Source organism: Silurus meridionalis, chromosome 11 (assembly GCF_014805685.1).
Source record: "Silurus meridionalis isolate SWU-2019-XX chromosome 11, ASM1480568v1, whole genome shotgun sequence".
Classification (NCBI taxonomy): Eukaryota; Metazoa; Chordata; class Actinopteri; order Siluriformes; family Siluridae; genus Silurus; species Silurus meridionalis.
The window spans coordinates 21,521,104-21,545,402 of record NC_060894.1 but is presented as its reverse complement, the minus strand read 5'-3'; the positions used below and the strand labels follow the sequence as shown (position 1 = coordinate 21,545,402).

Sequence of the window (24,299 nt, the reverse complement as noted above, 5' to 3'; positions counted from 1 at the left end):
CTTGTGAATGATGAGCTGTCGCTATATTTGTTCAAATAACTCGTAAAAATGTTCAATAGCGTTATATTTATGTAGCTGTGGGGGTTTTTTGCACCTAGGAAAGAATGCAGACGCAGAGGCTCGGATATCAATACACTGGCAAAAAAAAACGTATTGACTATATGACCATGTTTCATAGTTAGCGTTAGCTATCAGACAGCTCGCAGCCATGATATCACGTTTCAGTCCCCATCCATTTTGGCACCGAATGCAGTGATTCATAATACAGTGGGCATTAGGAATTGGGCCGTTTTGTGTGTGTGTGTGTGTGTGTGTGTGTGTGTGTGTGTGTGTGTGTGTGTGTGTGTGTGTGTGTGAGGAGAGCATGGGTTTTGTCTTTATATGTATGTGTGTATTCAGTGTATAAGTGATACTCATATGTTTCTTTCTTTCTTTCTTTCTCTGATTATGTATTACACAGCCGCTCGGTCCAAAAGCCTGCCATTTAATTCATATAAGCCAATAACTGGTAGAAGGGAATATTATCACAAAGCGAGTTCTCTTCCATATCAATCCCTGTGGCCATGGGTAGTATTTCTCTCCTCATTTATCGATCTCATCAGAATGCAAAGCCTGTGGCTCCAGGGTGTGTTCCCTTTGCTTTTCTATTCTAACACACACACCTAAGATTTGCAGACACACAGAGACGTTTTTTTTTATGGGGGACTAATTAGTTCGTTGCGCAGAACTGCTCCGAAGCAGTGGCTCATGCTTAATGGGGGCCGCATCAAAAGCGATCCTCTATTCGCCTTTTTCTCCCACACTCGAGTCATCATCTCTGCACGCCTTCACACCATGAAAGAAATCAAGGGTCATCGGGAGTCGCTTTCATCTGTGTGGCCTTTTCTTGCATTTCAATTTTGTTCCTGAGCACTTTTTTTTCTTCTTCTTCCCCCCTCTGTTGTTGTTCCGTTCTCTTCTCCCCAGTCGTGTTGCATGGCCCATCTCCTCCTCTGTCTCCATTGCTCTGGTTTTAATGGGCTTTTGTGCTTCTGCCAAAAGTCACTCTCCTCCTCCAGCCAGCACTTAGATTAATCAATAGTCCCCAGCATTGCAGTACCATTAGCATGGCAAAGGAAATTAGAGGCAAAAAAAGGGGCCAGTCTGCTCTGACATCAAGCTCATGAAAGCCGACTCCTTCACCGCACCCTCCCTTTCCTTCCCTGTCTTTCTCCTCCCCTCCCTTCCTCTGTTACATGGATAAAAAATACAAGTGCATTTATCTTTTATTTTTTATATTTGTTGTCCAGCGACAATTTCTCAGCCTAGCAAATCGAATTCCGTCACGGCTGTAATCAACAAGGGGCACTTTTTAATGCTGGCCCTGGCAAGTGGTTATTATTCGTCATTATCCATCATCACGCTGATCAGTCCTTCTGTCTCATGCGTACGCTGACACTCGAACCTTTTCAACATCTTGTTATGTAGTCGAAAAGCCTTTAGTCTGCTGAGAACAAACCTCTGTTTTGCGGCTGTGAAAATGCAGGCAATACACTGCCGCCTTTTTGCTCAGTTCTTCACCAGAACACTCCTCCTACTATTTCAATGAACTAAATTGGTTTAAAAAAAGCATGGGTTTGATTACTCCTTTGTAAAGTATCAGGATTTTATCCTACCTTGCTTTGTTGATGAAGCATAAACAATACAGCCCTGGCAACCTGGGGTAATGATATATATATATATATATATATATATATATATATATATATATATATATATATATATACCGTATTTTTCGGACTATAAGCCGCTACTTTTTCCCACGTTTTAAACCCCACGGCTTAAACAACGAAGTGGCTAATTTATAATTTATTTATTATTTCCTGGGGTTTTCCCGGTTTCACAAACTTCAAGCCAAAAAACTGAACCCCATAACATTAGACCAACGAAAAAACGCACCTCACCTGTGTTCTGAGCTGCACGGCATCAGGAGAAAAAACTTCCATCAGGTGATTTTTAAACGCACGACGATGACAAAAGATAAACTCCAAAGAGAAAAAGTTGTGAAAGGAAGGAGGAAGACAGTGAACTATGACTTTCTTGTTCGGCTACTGTTTAGATACAAGCCGTTGTAACGCGTTGAGTCAGGGTGAAGGTTTAGCTCACTTCTGGCAAGCTATTCCCAAAATACCGCTATGCTCCTAAAGGAAGCACAACATATTTCACCCATTACACCGTGTGTAACGTGTCTTTCTTTAAAACCTGTGTAAAGTACATTAGTGCAGACAGGTGTGGCTTATTTATGTTAAAAATATAAAATTAATTTCTTCTACATTTGGTGCCATCATCCTCACTGCCTAATTTAAGCTCCATCGAGTTATTAATGCGCCAACTAAGAACTGCAACATGCTTTAATCAAAGGCCATTGAGCCTGGATTCACGCTGCCCCATGCTAGTTTCTAGTTCTGTAAACGTTTTCGGTTGAGCAGCAGCAGATTGGGCTGCTTTAAAAATACTCTGTAGCCACCAGGATCTTTTTATATAGCAAATATAGCAAATTACATTTCCAAAACACTAAGACAAAGTGTGGATTCGTGTATTCACGATTGCCGTTAACTTAAATGGAAACTTCAGTGCAACTGGAGCTAAATTCCTTTGACTTCTGCTTCCTGTAACTTAATTGCCATTTTCCTTAGCATACTTTTATTCAAGTTCTGAGTGCTGAACAAACGCAGGATATTTAAGATTTAGATCTTTATAAATGATTCATTCATTAATTTTTTTGTATAGCAAATAGAGCAAATTAAATTTCTACAAACTAAGAAAAGTGTGTTAATGACGCACTGCATTGTTTTTACTTTGATTTATATTGCGAAGATTGGAAAAGGATTAAATGGGAATTGTGGAGTGAAAGATTTCTGTACAGAAATGTGTACAAATGTGCAAGAAAAAAGAAAATAAATATCACCGTTTTCAAATGGCCAATTTGTCAGGATTAGATTCTTTAATTGGATTTTTGAGATGTAGTCAGGCTGTAACACTCGCTGACAATTAGCAACTTGAGTTAATGATATTAGATGTACAATGGAAATGGGAAAACCTATTTGCTTTATGGAACTGATAGCAAAATCAAAATGTGTTTTGATCCTACATTGGACACTGAACAATTGCATTTTATCAACTTACTATCACAGGGTTATACTATGAGATTACATCATGATTCATGGGGTCCTTTTTCTTTCGCCAAACTCTATAACCATGAACCACTCCATCACAAGCTCCATCAAGTGCCATCCTATTTACTAAACTCAGAACTTTTAATCCAGGATTTTCTAAAATAGATTCATTTGTATTTACATGCCTGCCATTAAGATGAATAGAAAATGCAGTACTACTGGAGCTGAATTCCTTTAACTTCAACTTTCTGTAAATTAATTGCCGTTTTCCGTACAATTATTTTTAATTTATGTTCCGAATGCTGATCAAATGCAGGATTTTTCAGATTTCAACATAATCAAACATGTAGTACGAGTCAATGGTCCAAACAAATTATTAATTTATCAATAATTGGTTCATTATTATTATTAACTGCATGTACAATTGAGTGCAAAAAATTTACCTTGAAATGCCAAACCAAGACAAGGTAACCATATAACACTGGTTTAATTAAAAAATAATAATTATTGCAAGGTACAAAAATGGTCGAAAGTACGCTGAAAAACAAACATAAAAGCAGAATAAAATGCTGAAGAATGAAAACTTTTTTCAAGATGAATCTTTGATTAAAAAAAAATGTAATCATTAATATAACCCTGATACATAAACATGATCTTACTGAATGTGAAACAAATATGGGCTTCAATTTTCTACTACTGCTTTGATGTTTTTTTATCTTCCTACTTTTTGCTTCTGTCTGCACTTATGATGTCATAAATTAAATAAATTAATATTGTCTGGATTGTATGAAAGTAAGCATTCGGATATCTTTTTATATCCTTCATTAGATCCAGGAAAGGTTTGTTATTTCTTTGTCTTCTTTTCCCACTGGTTCTTAACTTGACTGCTCACCGCAAACTGCTTGGGAATTTCAGCCTGCTTACCTTAAGACTTAATAAAGTGAAAGTGATGACTGCTTTAGGTCATTAGACATGCTAACGAGGCACATTGAAATCAATGAACTACACAGCGATCCCAAGGTCTGACTAATTATTAATAACAGTTCACTTTAGACTTGTAATGCCATTGATAATATACCATGAAAATACACTGCTGGATTAAAATCAATGGGCCAAGCAGAAATATTAAGCCTTTAATCATTTTAACAGCATCTCATCATCATTGGCCAGAAAATTAGCATGAATTAAACAAATGCACTCCTGAGACCTCATGTGGCAGTGGGGAAAAACTTAAAACAGAGAGAGAGATTTAGTTGAAATTCGCAGGAAATGGTAAAATCATGATCAAGTTCGTCCAAACGCATGTCTTGGTACAAAAAAATGATAATTTCCAAAATTATCTTCTGCAATGTTTTTTATTTAATTCTTAAGAGATTATTCAGTATCTGCCACATCCACTGCCTTCTATCAAAAACCTGATAAGAAGCTTATAATTGTAACCAGCTTGATATAGTAGAGAATGATTTATGCTATTTGTTTATTTCCTATTTACTTTTAAAAATGAGTTCTAGGACATTTAGGAGAAAAGGTGATAGAGGAGCGATCGAGATGGTTCATTCATGTGTGGAGGAGGGACATGACTGAAACCTTCTCTGTAGAATGCTAAGGATAAAACCGCCATCCAGGAGGAAAAGAGGAAGGCGTGCAAGTTGTTGGATTGAAAGAGTTAGATGTAGAGGACAGAGTGGTATGGAGACGGAAGATCTGCTGTGGCGATCAGGGAGCAGAAGAAAAACAAAAAACATTAGCCATACCCAATATGCCAATATTAAGATTTGAACACTGTTTAGAAAATTAGCCAGAATGAAACACATAAACTCCTGAAACCTCCTGTGACACCGTTTGTTTGTCATTTTTCTGCCATAAACTCTTTAAAAGGAAAAGGCTATACATATGGAAATTCACTTATGTAGCCTTCTTGTACACAAAGTTTTAATAATAATAAATTTGGATAATTCCTGTTTATTTCCTGACCAAAGTTTTGTTCAAGATTAACATTTTTCCATTTTGCGTTTGCCCAGAGGTGAACAATGCAGTTTCTAAATCACTATAATGTTAAAATAGTGGTACCTTTTTAATAACTTCTATTGTGCTCAATTTCTACAGACCTGCAGACGGTTTAAAACGACGGATGTATTGATTTTATTTCGAGTAAAGTGTGGTGCAAACAGCTGTGTGAAGGCCACGACAGGTTGGTTGTCATTCATATTTAAATCAATAAGAAATGAAGCATCTGAGCTCAAGGTCTTGGAGGAAAAGGCCTCCTGTCGATAAGCTATAAGTCTCATTCGTACAATAGATTCCACTGGGGATTCAGGGCACTTGATGATCTATTACCCTATTGGTTAAGATATTTATACCTCCTGAAGATCACAATATGCGTTTGGAAATCACCATCAGAGACTCGATTGTTTTGTTTGGTATTGGTTTGAGTTGACAAAAAGTCTGCGAAATGGTGCAAACTGTCGCATCTGTACTGGAGATTTAGCGATTCAGAAAAAAATATTAGAAATGTAATTTGATTCTTATTAAAGATTTTTTTGGAAGGAGTCTTAAGTTTATTTTTTGGTTGTTGATTATTTTCCACTTACTACAAGGCCCAAAGTGTTGTTTTCCAAAATTAGTTGATACTTAATCCTTTTTAATGCAATAAAAGATGTTTTAAGGACATTGGGCTGTGATTAGGTTGTTCTGAGGGCGTGAAAGAACTGATGTAAAAATGCACCAGCTTTGGGTTCCCCGTCCCGTCATACCGCCGGGGAAATCCTCAACGGTATCGGCAACATAAAAGTCTTCTTCTGCATTACGGCTTGCAGCAAACCTGAACAAGAGCATCTATCATTGTGTAGACTCTTCACTCGGTGTGTTTGTGAGACAGGAAAGTGCTGTGAGCGTGAGAGAGCATGAGAGTCTGGCTCACTTCCTTTGTTTACTCTCAGCCTAAAAGCGAAACATGTTGCGATTCATAATTAAAGAAAACTCTTCGTTCGGATGCCATGAAATCAAAGTTAAACAGGAACCAATTAATAAACTCTGTCATTCGATAACGTTTGAGTTCCAGGAGTTGCATGGTCATTTTTTTACCCCTTGTGATAATTGGAAAGGTGTTTCCACTTGCTTTGATATTAATTGTGCCGTCGTCAGCTTGGCATCAAAGGCACGCTAGCCGGATGGACCATTATCCATTAAACCTGTTGGCGTGTTGCAGTAAGCCAATGGATAGGGGTTCAGGGAATTGCTCTCATTAGCTTGAGTGACAGCCCCGGCTTCGCCTGACCAATTTCATCCCATCACTGGAAAGTCAGATGTGAATGTTGGAAGTGGCACATAATTGCTTTTTATTTCCATGACAACAGACATCCTCTCGGCTCGGCCGCCGGTCGTATTTACATTTTTACGACTCGAAAGCCAGGGAAGCGCTATGGAAAGCTTAGACATCATTTTACCTATGTTTCTCTCGGTTCATGTTCAGGAGAGTAAACCAATTAAACATTGTCATGCACGGCCAGCGTGTCAAAACCTCTCCATCTCTCAGGGGAAATAAACAAGCAACACACAAAGGTTATCGCGAAAAGTTTGCAGAAACTTGTCTTTTTTTTTTCCTTTCATAATCTACTAGGCTTTTATTACTTAGGAAAATCATTAAAAAAAATTCCCCCGCACCTATTCACGCTGAGGGTTTATATTGAATCCGCCTTGGATACACAAGCGGAACGCAAGAAGCTGAAGAATTTCACTCCTGGTTAAAAGAATTCGGGTTCCTCAAAGCCTTCATTTCCATACGAAAGCCCGAAGTCAGGACAGGGTGTTGGAGTTAAATTGAACAGGATAGGGATGGGAGACGGGGGTCACTGGCCTTTCCCTTATGTAATCTCCAAAGCATGTACAAATCTCTCTTTTCTCAGCGGTTCCTTCTCACTGTATGGGTTAAGCCTTTTTTTTTTTCAGCGGCCATCTCAGATTAAAACGGAGCCTGTGGATAATAGTGAATGAGGTGCCGAGTGTGACGCCGCGTTCGCAGAGCGTCTGAGAGATGGCATGAATTTAAACAGAGTCCTACGGCTGAATCGGCGAGGCGTTTGTGTGGAGTTTGCTTACGAGTTTACTGCACTCATTAAAAAGTTTACTCATTAAAAAAACAACTTTTGGGCTGTAATCAGCTGTAACCAGAATCAGAATTTTTGCAAGCTCAACAATTTTGGACCTACTACAAATGTAATGTGGCACAAAAATGAAGGTTTATTGAGCTAATTGCTTAGTCTGTTCGCTTATTTCTTTTGAACTGTTTAGCTGAATTTAAATATCTCTTTCTTAGCTTTTATCGTTTTCATCCTCATTTTCTCAATTTCACGCTACGTGTTACGATTATAAGCTAATGTTACAGCGATAAGCCAACATTACTGTGGTCAACCAAACATTTCTGATGATCAGCTTTTCTTACTGCAGTTAGCAAGCTGATTTAGCATTCAGCAGCTTTATAAGTAGTTCGAATTGTCCAGGAATGTCTTTAGGAATGCGTTTCTATTAAAGACTCTTTAAGTAGAAGCATTTTACGACGTTCGGATTTTTTCAGCAAGTTTCCCTTTACAACCCATTTCAGATCACCAAGGACGGCTATTAGCAGCGCGAATCGTATAAAAAAAATCGTGTATTCGCCAAATTTCGTTCTACGCAAACTACTATAAATCCCCGCATCCTAATTCGTGCAGAATAGAATCACTGTTAATTGATATTAACTGCACCGAATACAGTCCCATCAAACCCAAACCCAAATAAACTGTCCCGAGGCTATAACGAAATCCGATTTTATTTTTAGCCAGTAATTTTCTCCTTCTCTTTGTTCGCTGCTCACCGAAGAATATGAATTATTTATTTATCCAGACTCTATTCTGATATTGTGCATATTTCATAAGCACTCTCGGGCAGAGTTGAATGAAAGGAGATTGGCACGGTGAGCTTCTGATCTGAGTCCAGTACATTCACACTGCGCTCTCAGGCCTTCGGGGAGAAAGAGCATGTGTTTGCTCAGAGATTAGACAGAATAGGTTTTTAAGATCCCTGTGTGCATTAGCAGGTCCATTGTGAACCTCGCCTTAACAGTTGGTGCTGCCTTTTTGTTTCACTCTGTTCCCATTCTTTACATTTGTCCAGTGGTCAGGGCGAGTGTGGAGTTGGTTTGCTTGTTTTATTTTTATTTTTTTATTCCTTTCCAGCCGGTTTCAAGAATTTTTACGGCTGAGTGAAGGGCCTTTGTGGGTGTTTTATGTTATGATGTGAATTATTTGGATCATCTCTCTCCCATCTGTCCTCATTAAGCGTAGGATGCACCTGCTTCCATTTTTATTTTTATTTTTGGCACGAGACGTATTTTGTCCTAATGCAAATTCCAGGTTAATGCACACACACTTGGCGAAGCTGCAGAAGTCTGTTTCTCGGCGGTTACGTGTTTGTTTGTTTGCAGTCGCGCAGCAGGAGATGACGGCGTTTACAAGGCTAAAAAAAATCCACCCGAATTAGCTGGCAGTGGTCTGTGGTTATGAATGTAAACAGTCTAAGTAAACGGCTCGATTGCCAGTGGACGGAGCAGTGATTACCGCATACCTTTAATGAAATTAGCCTTACAGATGTGACGCTCGAGTGTCCTGATAAAGACACACATTTCCTTTCTGCGTTCTAAGCCTGCTTTATAGGATTCTTTATTCTGAATTAGAAAATAATTTCTGTCCCATCAGAGCCCTGCTCCAGGCACGATGCAGACCAGGCTGACAGTGCGGTTATCAACTTTAACAATAGTTTGATTAGTCATGAAATGAAACTCAATAATAAAATGATCAGGAGGTGAGGTGGAGTGATATACGATCTGGAGTCAATTATTTTCCAATCACTGTTTGTTTTATTTGCCAATGATGATCCCTCACCAGGCTCCATTTCCAGTTTTTATTCAAGTTTAATACAATGTACCTTGGTTTGTTCTTTAAATCGTAAACTCAGGCTGATACCTGACGCAGTTTTCATTTTTATTTTCTTTACAGAACACTTTAACACATTTTTCATTGACGTGGTGCATCTTTCCTACAGGTCCATGTGTATGTTCTTGTAATAGAAATGATGAGGAGACCAAAAACTACACTCTAAACTCCTGTAATCGAAAAATGTGTCAACTTTCGGAACAATCAGAAAGCTGGTTTTTAAAATAAAAATAAACTATTTTTGGTGGTATTGCTTGTTTTAAAATCAAATCACAATAAGTATTTATTTGTACATATGGTAATGAACTTCATGTGCATTTCTGGCCACAATTCTAACGATCTTTGATGAATTTAATCATTCATTCATTTACCCCCTTGGCATTTGGCAGACGCCCTTATCCAAAGCGACTTACAGTACAACTGAGCACTTCAGGGTTAAGGGCCTTGCTCAAGGGCCCCGCAATGGCAGCTTTGGTAGTGCTGGGACCTGAACTTGTGACCTTCTAATCCAGAGTCCAATGCCTTAACTACTGAGCTACCAACCATTCACTATAGTAGATATAAAAACCACACATTTCACAAATATCCAATAACGACGTTACCCACGGTAAAATTATTGATATCATTTTTAAGAAACTTTCTCGTTATTCAAACAAAAAAGCAAAATATATTCTCAGAAAAAAATACCCTTTTCAATTTCTCTTTTAAATGGCAGAAAAAGAGGCTTCCACAAACGTAATGTAATGTACTTCAGGCTGCAGTAAATCACAATGCGGGCGCCAGATAAATGTAACTGCATCACCGCTGCCTGGTGTTTTGCACTTTTAAGTAATGCTTCACGTTTGCATTTTTTTGCTCACGTGAACGATTTAATCCTCCACAAAGCTCTTCTGTGCATCAGCGTCCGTGTGTTATCCCTGTTCGGTGAGCTTTTAGTCAATTTTTGTAATCAACTTTTAACTTTTTTTTTCTTTGTAATGAGAAACATGGCGTTTACACAGCCTGAAGACAAATGCATGTAGCAGTGGCAAACATAAGGCAGCTAATGTAGCATGCCGTATAAATTATTCACAGACTATCACAAACCTAAATGCATCTGTATGTCTTCTGTCTTCTGGGGGATTCACGGAGGTCAGGTCAGCTCAGTACAGGGTTCATAACTGCTCTTCAGTGTCTGTTTCACTGCTCACAGGCATAATCACACTCGATTCCATCCCATTTTTATCCAATTCAACAGGTTCTGTATTGCAAATATTTTCGAACAGAGACTGTGTTTCTATAACTTGCTGTTTTAACATTATCAGGCGCAATCGCAAGGCTCATTCAAACTCTTATTTATTATCCGTCTGTCCAGAGTGTGTGTTCTTGTTTGCGTTTTTTAAAGGTTTCAGGGAGGAACTTCCTTGCCAGCATCTCTCAGTACATCCTATAAAGGTTCTTCGTTAAGGTTTATTGTTAGAAACGATTTCAAAATGAAAATATTTTAACTCAATGGATGAAACTGCAATCTATCTGTTGAACGATTTATCACCTGCGAGTGTTTTCTCTAATCTGATTCAACTAATCAGCTAATTGAAAGAGTGGAAGTGGGTTGTGTTACAGGCAAAAACACTCAAATGTGTAGTGACTCCAGGGCCAGGGTACGCAATGTGTCATTGTTGGTTAATCACAGGAGAAGATATTTAAATTCAATTGTTCGTATAGAGTGGAATTTCATACCAGAAATAATCTCAGATGAAGATATTTAACGACTGAAAATGTCAAATTCTTTTTTTTTTCCCCAAAACACAAATCTGTATCATGACCAAACAATGTTTATAATCATTTAATCATCTTGAAATTTTTAATGAAATGATCAAACATTTCTAAACTAAAAATCATCTTTTATCATTAAATAAAAACAAAAATTAAGCATTCAATTTAATCGCAATTATTTTTTCTACAACGGAATTTTATGAATTTCGTCTCAATGCAAATATTTTTGTCGTAAAAGACAAAATTTACAACTTCCGAAGGAAATCCTTTTGCCACAGACTGCTCCTTTAGATTACAAGAAAAATAAATTGAAAATAAAATATAAATATATTATGATATATATTATAGAATATATATTTTATCCTGTATATATTCAAGTTTGCGACCTAGTTCAGGAGTCGTCCAGTTTACAGAATTTAAATGAACATATATATATATATATATATATATATATATATATATTTGAGAGATTCCAAACAAGACTGTGGCAGAGACGTTAGACTAAAGAAACATTCCTGTTCCTTCCTGTTTATGTCCTCACTGTAACGTCCATGTCCTTGTAGACTGACCACAGGCCGTCCTGTAGGCTCTCTGACCTGACCTTGTGCTGAGGTTTATTGTGCTGACCTCAGTACTGATTATGGGGTTGTCTGTATGTACAAGCAATGAAGAAGGACAGTGGGTGGTGGGGGGTTACCATGGTTTAGGTTCAATTCTGCCTCAACTCCTATTTAAATTCCTGGCTCTAAAGCTCCTCGTAAGTGCCCGGTAATTGGGAGATGGTTTGTGGCTAAGACAGGGAAACAGAGTGAAGAAGAGAAACATCCGCTTTAGGTCCGGATCTGAGGGAGGAACTTCATTCTGTTGCGAAATCAGCCTTGTGCCAGTCGACTGCACCCTTCACCGAGTGCCAACTCCCAGCTGCCAAAGTTCACAGCGTTCTTATCAGCCTAATAAAAGGGGTTAAATCAAAGGGGTGACACCAGCCTAGGGGCCTGATATCCTTATCGCTTCAGTGTCTTGCTGTGAAATGTCATTACAGACAGGCTGAGACCTTCGCTGGAGCAACAATCGAACGGTTCTTGCAAAACCGTTGTGTGGAAAGAGTTCTCACACTTTTGTGTGTGTGTGTGGTGAGGGGGGGTTAGAGCGAGTGAAGAACATGCCTTAATCTAAATGAAAGGGATTTGGCCATTGTTTGGTGGGTTTTGAGGAAGCACTGGGGAAATGAGCAACACTCTTTTCCAATTATGAAAGAAAATGTTCAATTAAAATGGAAATGCAAAGACTAAATGATATCAGGCCTGGGTTTGTGACTGTTTTGCTGTCCACGACAGAAAGCCGACCAGACAATCGTATCAGAAATTCCCATCAGAAGAAGGAAAAAAAAATTGTCTGGTTTTGCACTTTCAGGGCAACGCGATTCAGTGGCACACAAAGGTGTATTCTTTCAAATTTATATTAAAACAAATCCACGCCCATGCAGCGCCCCGAGGCTGGCACACGTATCTCCGATGGAAAAACAGCCGGAATGGGTTCCGTTGCGTCGTGCTGTTTGGAAGCTGTTGGCATCTGGCATCATTGTGGCTTTGAGTATTACTGCCGATTGCTTAACTGTGGTGGCACTGTTTGTTTCAGCTGTGTTGTGTTTTGCGTGAGAGATGGAATAGAATTAGAATAGAAGCAACGGAGACACATTCAAGGTGCTCTGTTGAACAGAGGAGTTTAGGATGCCCAGATGATTCATGGGCTCCGATTGATCTTTGCTATTACGCTTTCTCCAGGCCTCAGCTGCAGTGCATTAGGTCCATTTCCTTCTTTTTCTGGAGGAAACACTTTGCTTTGCTATAGCTGGTGAATCTTTGCTATGTATCTTTGAAATCACACACTCACATTAGTAGACACGGTGTAGTGGAGCAAAATAAGAAAACTAGTTCAATATATATGTCTTAATAATCAGTTTTTTCTATCGCACTTTTCACAATGCACATTGTCTCAATTTAGCGCTAATGAGCAAGCCTGGGGCAACTGCAAACTACTGACTTAGATAGTATGAGGAAGAACCTTGAGAGGAACCACATTTGGGCGACACCAAGAGTATGATTATAAATCATTACACGCACTTTTTATACAAAGGTTTCAAAGGTTTCTTGATGCGAAGTTGAGGTTCAAGATTGCATGTTTTTCCACAAACAGTTCGCAATTTAGAGTTATAATTCAACAAACAAGTGAAAGGTCACTCTGGGAAAACTGGGTATTATAGGTAAGGAAAGAGCAAAAAACAAAGAAAAAAAGGAAAAGGTCATAAAATAATACACATGAACAGTGAGAAATCTCAATAATCCTCAGAGTAACATCAGAGAAAAACTTTATGCAAAAGCAAGCAAGGTGAGAAGAGATATAAAATGCACCAATTAACAGATCAGTGAGGTGGACTAGGATGTGACGTAAACGACAAACAACTTTTACTTGGAATAGAAGTTCAACCATTTATATATCTTTTTCAGCAAATTCTAAACAGTTCCATACATCAGGATATCTAGGAGACTCACTTAAAACCTCCAACAGCACCAAAACATGGACCTGCATTTCTGTACCTGTATATTTTTACTTTGAGCGATGTCTTCAGACGGGGAAACTCACCAAATGAACTAATAACACTCGGAGCCTACGGCACTAGCCAGCTAGCCAGCTGTAAACAGCGGAAAAGGGGTGGAGCTGCCTGAATCCACCAATCAGGATCGAAAAAATACACTGTAGACATAAATAAAGCACAAACATTGATGATTTCTGTTGAATCCTATTAAGGATCTTTCTCAAAGATTTTGTACTACATACTCAAATACAGTGGTTTTTCATGTAATTCGTTACTGTACTTAAGTAGCTTTTTTTTAACTTTTCCTAAATTCTTTCCATTTGGGGAAACTTTTACTTTCATTTTGCGGTTTTATTAAGTAGTTGAAAATAAGGTTTTGGGCTCATGATCATTTAATAGAAATCAATCAGTGTTTGAGTTATTCTATTAATAGATCAGTGTGCTGAGAGTCACATTCGAGGCTTTTCACAAATTAACTGAGTTGATTAAGTAAATAATCTTGTGATAAAAATGATAAGAACATTGAAGTTATGATAAATCAGTACTTTGGATACTTAAATAAATTTGCAGGTAAATACTTTTATATTTTTATTTAAGTGAAAGTTTAAATGTGAAAGTTCGTCCAGAACTGCTCAAATACAAGGTCTAGATCAGATTAGAGATCGGAAATATTATGTCTCAAACTATTTTCAGCCAAACCCTGTTTAATTGTGGAAACAAAAGACCCCATCAGGACTAATTTATTTTAATCTAACAATTCAAACATCAGACTCATTATTTTTACTGAATGTGTGTGAGTTTTTTATATTGGTGCCCCAGAGCTTTGTTTAATCCTGACCTTCCCATCAATAGAACAGGCCGACATTGACATTATTTTTAATGAGGTTTGGATTAATCCCATTCGTTTCAATTAACCGGTCAAACAGGCTAATAATTATTATAAGAACAACATTAATGAATGAATTTACGGTTTGAGTTTAGATTTCGGCTTCTATAATAAAAAAGAAATCACAGACTCTCCTGGGTTTGCTTTTAGAGAAACACTTTTTAAAACCTGATTGCAGTATAAAGTATATTCAATATGTGAGCACGTGAAAATTAGAACATTCGATTTTTCAAGTGAATTGAAATATGGCATAGCAGAATATGATTTCTTCATTGATGATCTTCAAATTGTGTTCCTCATTGTGACTTTGGTAACAGGTGGAACTTTCAGACAGCATCTCCCACACCATCACAGATGCTTATGTGGGGAAGGAGTACATCATCCAGCTGGCTGCTAAAGACATGGAGATCGGCACTTGGAGCGATTGGAGCGTGGCCGTTCACGCGACGCCCTGGACAGAGGATCCCAAACCCATCACCTCCACCACGGAGGCGGACCTGCCCATAGGTGAGCCTCGATAGTGTTCCTCACTAGCCCAGTTTCTCAACAAATTTTCAGGTCGTGGGGACGATCAGAAGAATTCATCTCATCATTAGAGGATTGTGTGGCATTAAACTTTTTATATTCAACATTCCACTGCAACGTCAGACTGCCTCCTGCTGGAACATTGGGTCGGTACACATTAAAACTATGGATTTTGGACAAACATTTTCAATGTTGTGCTGTGGAATGAACTAGGTGTATCTCAAGCTTTGACATTCTTGTATTATTTTTATAATGAGATGTCAATGAAAATGAGTTTCTGGTGAGGATAAAAAAAAAAAAAGGAAGCTAATCTAGTTTTTGGGGTAAAAAGAAATAACGCTTCAAACAACCTAAAAAAAGTACAAAATTGTACCCTTTTCTTGTATCTTCAGTGAGTAGTTGGAAAGGTAAATTAGAGACATCAAACAGTTGTAATCCCTTTAACAGATATAATCCAGCCCACTAAATAGATTAGCATCTGTTTTTTCAATTAAAATCACCCTTTGTGCTGGAACTGAATCAAAATATCTAAAAGGATGTGTTTTAAACATCCTAAAAATAGAGCGAGAAACAAAGAGTACAATTCAGATAAATGCTGATAACCTTTAGGTGGAGTTAAATGTATCTGAGGATTTTTTTTGGTCCAGCAATGTGCTCCATGTTCTAAAATAAGTTTGACACCCCATACTTTAAAGCAGGGATCCCCAACCAACAGGTCTGACAGATAAAAACCTTGTACTGATCTGATGCATATCAAACGAGGTGGTAACAAAAAGTTTGAAAACTCGCTCTGTTTACAAGAAAGTACTTTGTTTATTCACATTTCCACACTGTCACCTTCAAAGCAGTCCCCTTGCACAGTAATATCGATAATCTTCTGTGATTTGCGACAGATCTGGCGAGTAGGGTGGGTGGGGAAGTGAGACCGTGTGCATCGTTCTCCGACGATCATCATGCACGAGTTGCCTAATGGTTTTTGGTGGTTGAGCTCGTCGAAGGTTTTCCTGATCTTTTGGCGTCTTCCAACGAAGTTCTGGTCAAACGTCTCGCATCTCAAACATCACACAGAATTTCACCTTTGCTCTTTGTTCTTGCTGTCCGTCATGAAATTGGAGATGTGGGTCAGAACAGCACCAGTTACACCATCAGTGTATATTAGTGAGGATATTTTCCCAAAGAAAATGGTCAATGATGTTCAAAAAGTTGGAGACCCTATAATCGGATTTAAGATCCCAGTTATGAACCTTAAATCATTTTTATACACCATAATCAAGATACACACTGAGATACCACACTAAGGGACCAGGTTTTTTCTTCCTGGTGTCTGAGGCCATGCGTGTTATGAAATAGATATCGTGTACTATATTCTAGCCTGGCAGTGTCATACTCATAACTCACAGACAAATGGCATTCGTGCTATTTTTATGTCTCACTCTGGAAGGTGTGGAATTGACACTCGCATGCTAAAAGCATCCAGATATGCATCTCAATTATGGGGCCGCAATCTTTCAGGTTGTGTTGAATTAAACACCCCGACCCAGGGACTGGATATGCTGAAGTGTGTGACAGAGTTAACATGCCAGTATGCCTGTCAGAACTATACAATTTGTATAAATGCAAACTCCATATAGCTGAGATTTATGCACATCATTGAGCTGAAAAAAAAACCTGCATCGACAACTCGATCACTGTTATTTGAGGTAATGTGTGGGTACGACTGCGCTCGTTTTGATCTAACAAACAGTATTGAATTTCTCTCACTCCAGAAAGGCAGAGTATTTCATTCAAGCTGTAGTTGAGATGTAGGAGAGAATTACAAAGTCTGTAGAATAGTCAGCTTTCTATCACTGCCAAATTGCTCTAAAATACTCTCAAAGCGCCACTGCGCTTGGATTATCGCCCCGTATTGGATAAAAAGTTAACAATGTGATGCATAGTTTAAAAGAGTACACATCAGATAAAAAACGATGCATTACGATACAAATTGGAACACATTGACATCAGTAAAAACGATTTATTTATGTATAATTATTAGTAGATACTATATCTTTACTATACTTTGAAAGTGACTAATCATTTATGACTAATATTTTATATGTAGATTGATTTTTTGATTTTCTTTCTTTCTCTCACTCTCTCTCTCTCTCTCTCTCTCTCTCTCTCTCTCTCTCTTGCTCTCGCTCTCTAGGAAATTATAATGAGAGAATTTGAAGAAATCTCCGAATATTTTGAATGAATTCTAAATATATTGAATTAAACGTGTGAATATTGAATTCATTCTGAATATATTGAATGTAAACACGTAAAAGTCACAATTGCGATAAAAATAAATTCAGAATTCAGATTTTTTTTTCTTGCAATTGCGACATTTTTAGTTTGCAATTCTGACTTTCGCACTTCTGACGCACTCACCAATGTGTTAAACATCTCTTTATTTCTCAAAATTGCAGCAAATAGGGTTCTCTTATTCTGAATAAAGTACAAGATGGTGGCTGTGCATTGATGACATCAGGTTTCATTCAATATTCATATACATTCAATATTCTCACGTTTATATATATATAATCTATATATATATATATATATATAAGATATATATATATATATATATATATATATATATATATATATATATATATATATATATATATATATATACATATATATCACTAGGGCACGTATAATAATTTTTCCTAAGGCTTTTGGTCATGCATAGTAGAGAACCAGTCTATAGAAATATACTTTATTAATACAGTCATTTACAGTATATTGTTATTCTCATACAATGCAAAAGCATCAACTCACAGCTGAAAATCTAATGAGTTGATGCATGATGAGTTCACTTTCCCAAACAAACATTTATTTGCATCTGAAACTAATCACACAAACTGCCCCAAAGGCTGCTTGAGCTTGTTCTATTCATAAAGGATTGTTTATCTGTGATTTCTCTATAGAGACCACTCCATCTGCTGCCCCACCTTCACCTAGGCCCAGAGTGGGTGGCGCTACAGGACGATGCAGTGCCCTACACTGCTCATTCCTGCATATCTTTCTGGCGTGTGTCCTGCTGTCCATGATGTGGTAAGTACAGAGACGTCTGTCAGATTTACCATCTATGTGACTCTATTCCAAATCCTAGCATCTTATACGAATAACATGGAACACACTTTTTTAAATATAAAGACAAATCACATTTGTTTCAACAGCTTCCAACACTTGATTTTTAACAGATGACTTGATTTGATCTGTTTAGATGTAGGTTGGCATGAAGGTTTCTATCTCACACCTCCCCATTATGAGTTGTGCATATTGTCTAGAAATCCCATATGGCTTTCTTTCAGGTTCTCCCATGTTTCTTCCTGAAGCCCAAAAACACAAAAACACAACTTCGCCAACAAATTTCTGCAGTTTACTCCATGTCATGTAGTGGAATCACACTGTAGAGCTGCTAGAGCACGTTGATGATGGCTATTATTATTTCGAAATGATAGCTAGCGCTGTCCATAGAGAATCCCCGTTAGGTTGACAAGTCATCCACTCCCAGGACTCGCAGACAGCCGTCCTCCACAGACCTGAAATCAGTAAACGTGATCGATTCTCAATGGGCGTTCGTTGACAGGCCAGCCGAGTAACGAGAAGGAGATTCATTATTTGTCATACAGTACATATGTTTACAGTGTGCTTATTCACCCAGAACTCAATATAGTGGCATAATGAGAACTGTTCTAATTAAAACCTGCTCATGCATAAGATCAGGAGCCTGTGGCTCTGCAGGAAAGACTGAGCAATGAAGCAATGTCACCTTCTAGCTCGATTGACCAGGATCGCCTTCACGGTGGCTGGGAGTCTTATAAAAGAATCTATGAGGAAGTCTATAGATAGGATAGTCTGCAAGAATCTGATTTAATTGCTCGGTCATTAGAAGACACACAGGGTCAGAATCAAACCCAGGAAGCCAGATTCAGCCAAAAAGAATCTTGACGTCGTTCTGTTTTTCCTCCCTCACAGCAGGCTATGGAAAGACATTGTTTAGGCCACTGCCTTTGTGAAAGAGTTCGGATCATTAAATCTCGTAAGATCAAATCCCGGTTTTGTCTAAGGTATGAGGTTTTTCCGCTGTTAGCCAACATGGCTTCTGATCCTTGCTGAAGGGCAGCCTGGAGGTGAGGCTCAATAGGGTTTTTTTAGTATTCTACCAAATTACTGAGCATTAATTCACCCAAGCTTCCTCCAAGTAACTTACTTTTAATATGATAAAAGATTTCCGGCAGGTTTTAGTATTTTTGTTTTATTTGTGTTCCCATAGCAACAAGTGAAATGTGTTCATCTTTCTGTCTCTCTTTGGTCCTCTCTCTCCACCACTGTCTTGTCATTGTTTAATATATATATTAAACAATGGCCTTCAGTGAAGATGAACCCGACTTAATCCGCCTCTTAAAACCACCACCATCACATCACAATTATAGAAACCATTGTGCTGCGGCCAGGGTTCGATCCCCGGTCAGGGAACCAACCCGAGCCATTAGGGTTGCACAAGCTAGTGCACTCATAGTGCCGGTCCCAAGCCCGGATAAATGGGGAGGGTTGCGTTAGGAAGGGCATCCAGCGTAAAAACATGTGCCTGATCAAACATGCGGATCATGAATATGGATGAACCACTGTGGCGCCCCCTAATGGGAGAAGCCGAAAGAAAGTTATTGATACTGTACAAAAACGCAATATAACAAGGTGTGGCATTACAGAGAGGAAATCGTGAGTTTTCTCTTTTCTTGATTCTGTTTTTCTTGTTCTTTAGTTTACGATCTACGCTTTGCATCCTTTGACAGAAAGACAATACTTTCAGGGACATTTTTTTGTAGTATGGATACTGTCAGATTCGGTTCGATACTTGATTGCTCAAAACTACAGCCATTTCACTTTGATCCAAACAAATGGGTTTTAGTCAATACTTACTTATTATGCAGAGACAGGGTTTGGATGCAACTACAGCGTTTTATAGAATGAATAAATCAAAGCCAAAATCAAAGACAGTAGACAGTCAAAGTGTTGGGTGATTAGCAGACAGATTTAACTAGCCAAGGTGAGGCTATATAAGTAAAATAAGCATTGTCAATACTGAGCAAATGTGTACACAAAACAAAGGTTTTGTAACATATTTAGTGGAATGATAGCAGAGGTATTTCATGCAGAAGTCCAGATTAGTTGTGTTTAGAAGTCTAGGGAAGTGTAACAGTGTGAGTTTGGAGTTTGTTTTTAGGTAGCTAGACAGCTAGACGACAAACTATTCAGACAAGGTTTCTCCAAGACTCGGCTTTGGGAACCATCATACCAAATAAAATCCTGCTGTAGAAAATAATTTCATCTAGCAATATTAAAATCTGTAATTGAGGCAGTATTGCTCTTCAACATGTTCCTGGATGGGGTTTTTTGCTGAGGAGATCACATTAATGCATGTTAAATAATTTACTGAATCATAAATGAAACTCTTTAGAGCAGCTGCAGTTATTTGGGTGTCACCTGCAGCTTACGCAAACTCCTGGGATGAAATGTGGGAGTAGGAGAAGCTCAGGATTCTGCTATACGGATTTATTAGATAGAACAATGTCTGGTCAAATTGTGCAATTGAAGCATGAATAATGTAGCATAAGACGCATTTCGATAGTTAGTCAGCACACTGATCAGAGAGTCTGCTCTTTTTAATGGTTTCAATCGAGAAATCCTTCCAGTGCACCCGATTCTATACCCACAAAAATCCCATAATGCAATGCAAAAACAAGGAAGTATCAATGCACAGTATGTTCACTTCCTGAAAATGTCATCATTTACATTTATGGCATTTGACAGACCCCTTATGCAGAGCGATGTACAGTTATCTCAGTTATACAGCTGAGCAATTGAGGTTTAAGAGCCTTGCTCAAGGGCCCAGCAGTATTAATATATATATCTATATATACACATACATACACAGTATACTGCCAAAAGTTTGCCGACACCTGGTCAATAATTGAGGTATGTGATTTTTGAGCATCACATTCCAAATTTAGCTCTAATTCACTCTTATAATTCTCTCCACTCTTCTGGGAAGATGTTCCTCTAGATTTTGCAGTGTGTTTGTGAACATTTGTGTTCATCAGCCACAAGGGTGTTAGTAAAGTCAGGTACTGATGTAGGTGAGAAGGTGAGGAGGTCTGGGGTGCAGTCAGCATTCACATTCATCCCAAAGGTGTTTAATAGAGTTTGAGATCAGAGCTCTTTTGATCTCTTAAAATAATTTAATCTCTTCAGTTTTGTAGCTGCAGCACAAACCTGTAATTCTCTAGACAGGTCCGTGCTGGAACAGGTTTGGGGTTTTTAGTTCAAGTGCATCACACACTCATTAGAATTATGAACACTCGGTTACTGACAGGTGTGTGTGAGTGTGTGTGTGTGTGTGTGTGTGTGTGTGTGTGTGTGTGTGTGTGTGTGTGTGTGTGTGTTCTATCTATGTTTCCTATTTTCTTCTTCTAAATGCGTCAGGTCTGTAATAATGCCTTCCCACTTTGGACATGACGTATTTGGTGTACAGAAAAGCCATGCTCAGTGTTAGCCAGCTTATTTCTTTTATTTGAAATGAAGAAAAACTTAAATCCTTGTAATTTTCGTGATTGTATATTTTATAATTTTATCCGGATGCGTCAGCAAACCACATTAGGACCATGAATCTAGAAGGTGTTTTATAATGTGTAGGATGGGCTGAGAAGAAATCAGCTTAACCCTGTTTTTATTTGCTTCTATAAAAATCTTCAATAATAATAATAATAATCATAAAAAATATCTATATTATACAAGTATATATATATATACATATATATATATATATATATATATATATATATATATATATATATATATATATATATATATATATATATATACACTGTATATATAGGTAATAATATATATATTACTTGTATAATGTTTTTTTTATAATTATTATTATTATTTAAGATATATAAAATAATATAATAATTTAAATAGTAATGATATATATAATATAATATATGAAGATATACTGTATATAATAATAATTTAAATAATAATTTATATATATATATATATATATATATATATATATATATATATATATATATATATATATAAATCAAATAATATTAGTAATAATCATTAATCATTAATTGGATAAAAGAGAAGGGTTTATGTTGCTCATCTTATAATCTTATATATACATGTTGATTTTAACTCTCTCTCTCTCTCTCTCTCTCTCTCTCTCTCTCTCTCTCTCTCTCTCTCTCTCTTTACAGATGCTTATAATTAATTCCTGTGGAAAGTCTTCTAGTTCTATTTTGCACATCTCAATGGATATCGTGCATTGATAATTTAATTCAAGTTTTTTTTTTCTCTCACAAAAAAATAGTATGATTAATAAATGATGACATTGAGAAGGAAAAGGAGGATATCTAATAGCTGAAATGCATCATGGGGGCAGCGAGGTGGCTGAAGGTGGAGTAAGCACAGACACGGGACTCTGAACCCCAGGGAAGCTAAACATATGGGGGCACGAGAGTCAACAGGCTTCTGTCTCACAGCAGCACAACCACGGCAAAAGATAAAAACAAAACCAACGAAGCATCTGTCCTTCTTTCCCCTTTGACTTTCTTTGGAAACAAATCAGAGCCTTTTTTCAATGTTTTGCACACACACACACACACACACACACTGGAGACGGTGGTACGAGCTCAATTTTTTGTGTGTCATGAAATTCAGCAGCATACAGCTAACTGGTCATGCCAAAGACGTGGAGATTTCACTTATCTATGATCCTATGAGCCTGTGTCTGTGCGAGGGACTGGAAGCTGCAGCGCAAAATCTCCATCCAGCAAACCAGAGCTTCATAGACTGAGGACTAACAAACTTAGAATGAAGGTCATCATATTTTATTAGTTTTTTCTCTTTACAGCATTTAGTTTTCTTTCTTTTTTTTTATTTCTCCTCGTCTTGGCCCTTGATTACGAGAGGCTGAATGACAGACGCTCATGCAAACATTTTACAGAAAACACTTACTTACTCCATGGTGGTGTATTGGACAGAAATTTTTTTAAGATGAAACAGACATGAATTGTATCTGACCAATCAGTTGTTAGTTCTATATAGAACCATTTTTATCATCAAATCCGTTTCTTTCTTCATTTTTTTTTTTTTAATAAATCAGACTTTTATTGCTGATGTCCAAATTTTCTGTTGCATTATCCAAGGAATATTGTTGTGATTTTTTGCTTTTGTTTGTATATTTTTTTTTATTACGAAACATTCATATAGCATCTTAGTTTATTTTTTCTCATTGACATTTGCTTAATTCTCCACGATCATATTTTGTAAACTACGATATGTATCTTTAACATGGAAAAAAAAAAAACTTTATTATTTAATAATGTATGTATTAGCCTTAGATTCTTGTAACCTGTATCTGGGTTCTTTTTATAGATGTATATATTAAAAAAAAAAAAAAAAAACACGAGGTTGTTCATTAAATGTGACCATTTCACAAGGAGTTGAAACAATCAGTCATTTGTTAAATACGTGCCATTTTATTAACAGATATTAACCTGTGGATGAACCCAGCAGATATCCAGCAATGTTAGAATTTAATTAGTGGTTTATTTAAATTGGTTGCACTGTAAAGCTGTATATGAAACTCACACCTCATAATCATTCATATGTTAAAAAATAACTACAGTACTGAACGCTCAGTTCTGATGCTTAAAAGATATTGACGTTATTTAACAGCTAGAACAATGCTGCTATTATAAAAAAATGATTAGACCTCTTCTAACCAATCAGAATTGAGCGTTTATGTGTTACTATATAAATACAGTGCTATAAATTGCTCAATTCTGATTGGTTAATTGATTTTCTTTGACAGCTGGAAATATTGCCAGTGTTGCTATTATAAACAATGAATCAACATCTTCTAACCAATCAGAATTAAGCGTTTATGTGTTACTATACAAATACGGCGCTACTGAATGCCCAATTCTGGTTAAAAACTGATTTTTAACGCGCTGCTATTACAGAAAACAAATCAACATATAACCAATCAGAATTGAGCGTTCACATATTACTATATAATTACAAGACTAGTGAAATTGACAATTACGCAAACGGCTATCAGAGCTGCTTATTACAGAACGAACCAAAATGTAATCAATATGTTTTTTCCCAAATCCCAAGGTAAGTTCTAGTACTAAAAAATAATATATTTGACTGAGCAAAAATAAGCCTCGTCTTGTTGCAGAAAACTAATGTGGCGTTTTGGCTTCGTTTTTTCATCATCGCAGTGTCATATAATATTTATTTTGGATTGTTGTTGGGAGGATTTGTTCCTTGTTTAAATCTTCTCAGATTGAAGTTGCAAA

At 37.3% G+C, this 24,299-nt stretch overlaps 1 protein-coding gene across 1 annotated transcript in view; it reads left to right on the top strand.

Annotated features, from left to right (window-relative positions):
• Positions 1 to 23,401, top strand: part of cntfr (ciliary neurotrophic factor receptor) — a 160,327-nt gene extending 136,926 nt beyond the window's left edge. Inside the window, exons 7-9 of the mRNA XM_046860345.1 lie at positions 14,679 to 14,868; positions 17,841 to 17,967; positions 22,188 to 23,401. Of these exons, the coding sequence (XP_046716301.1) occupies positions 14,679 to 14,868; positions 17,841 to 17,967; position 22,188 (318 nt within the window). The 3' untranslated portion in view covers positions 22,189 to 23,401. The remainder of the gene's footprint in view (positions 1 to 14,678; positions 14,869 to 17,840; positions 17,968 to 22,187) is intronic.
• Positions 23,402 to 24,299: the final 898 nt, after the last annotated feature.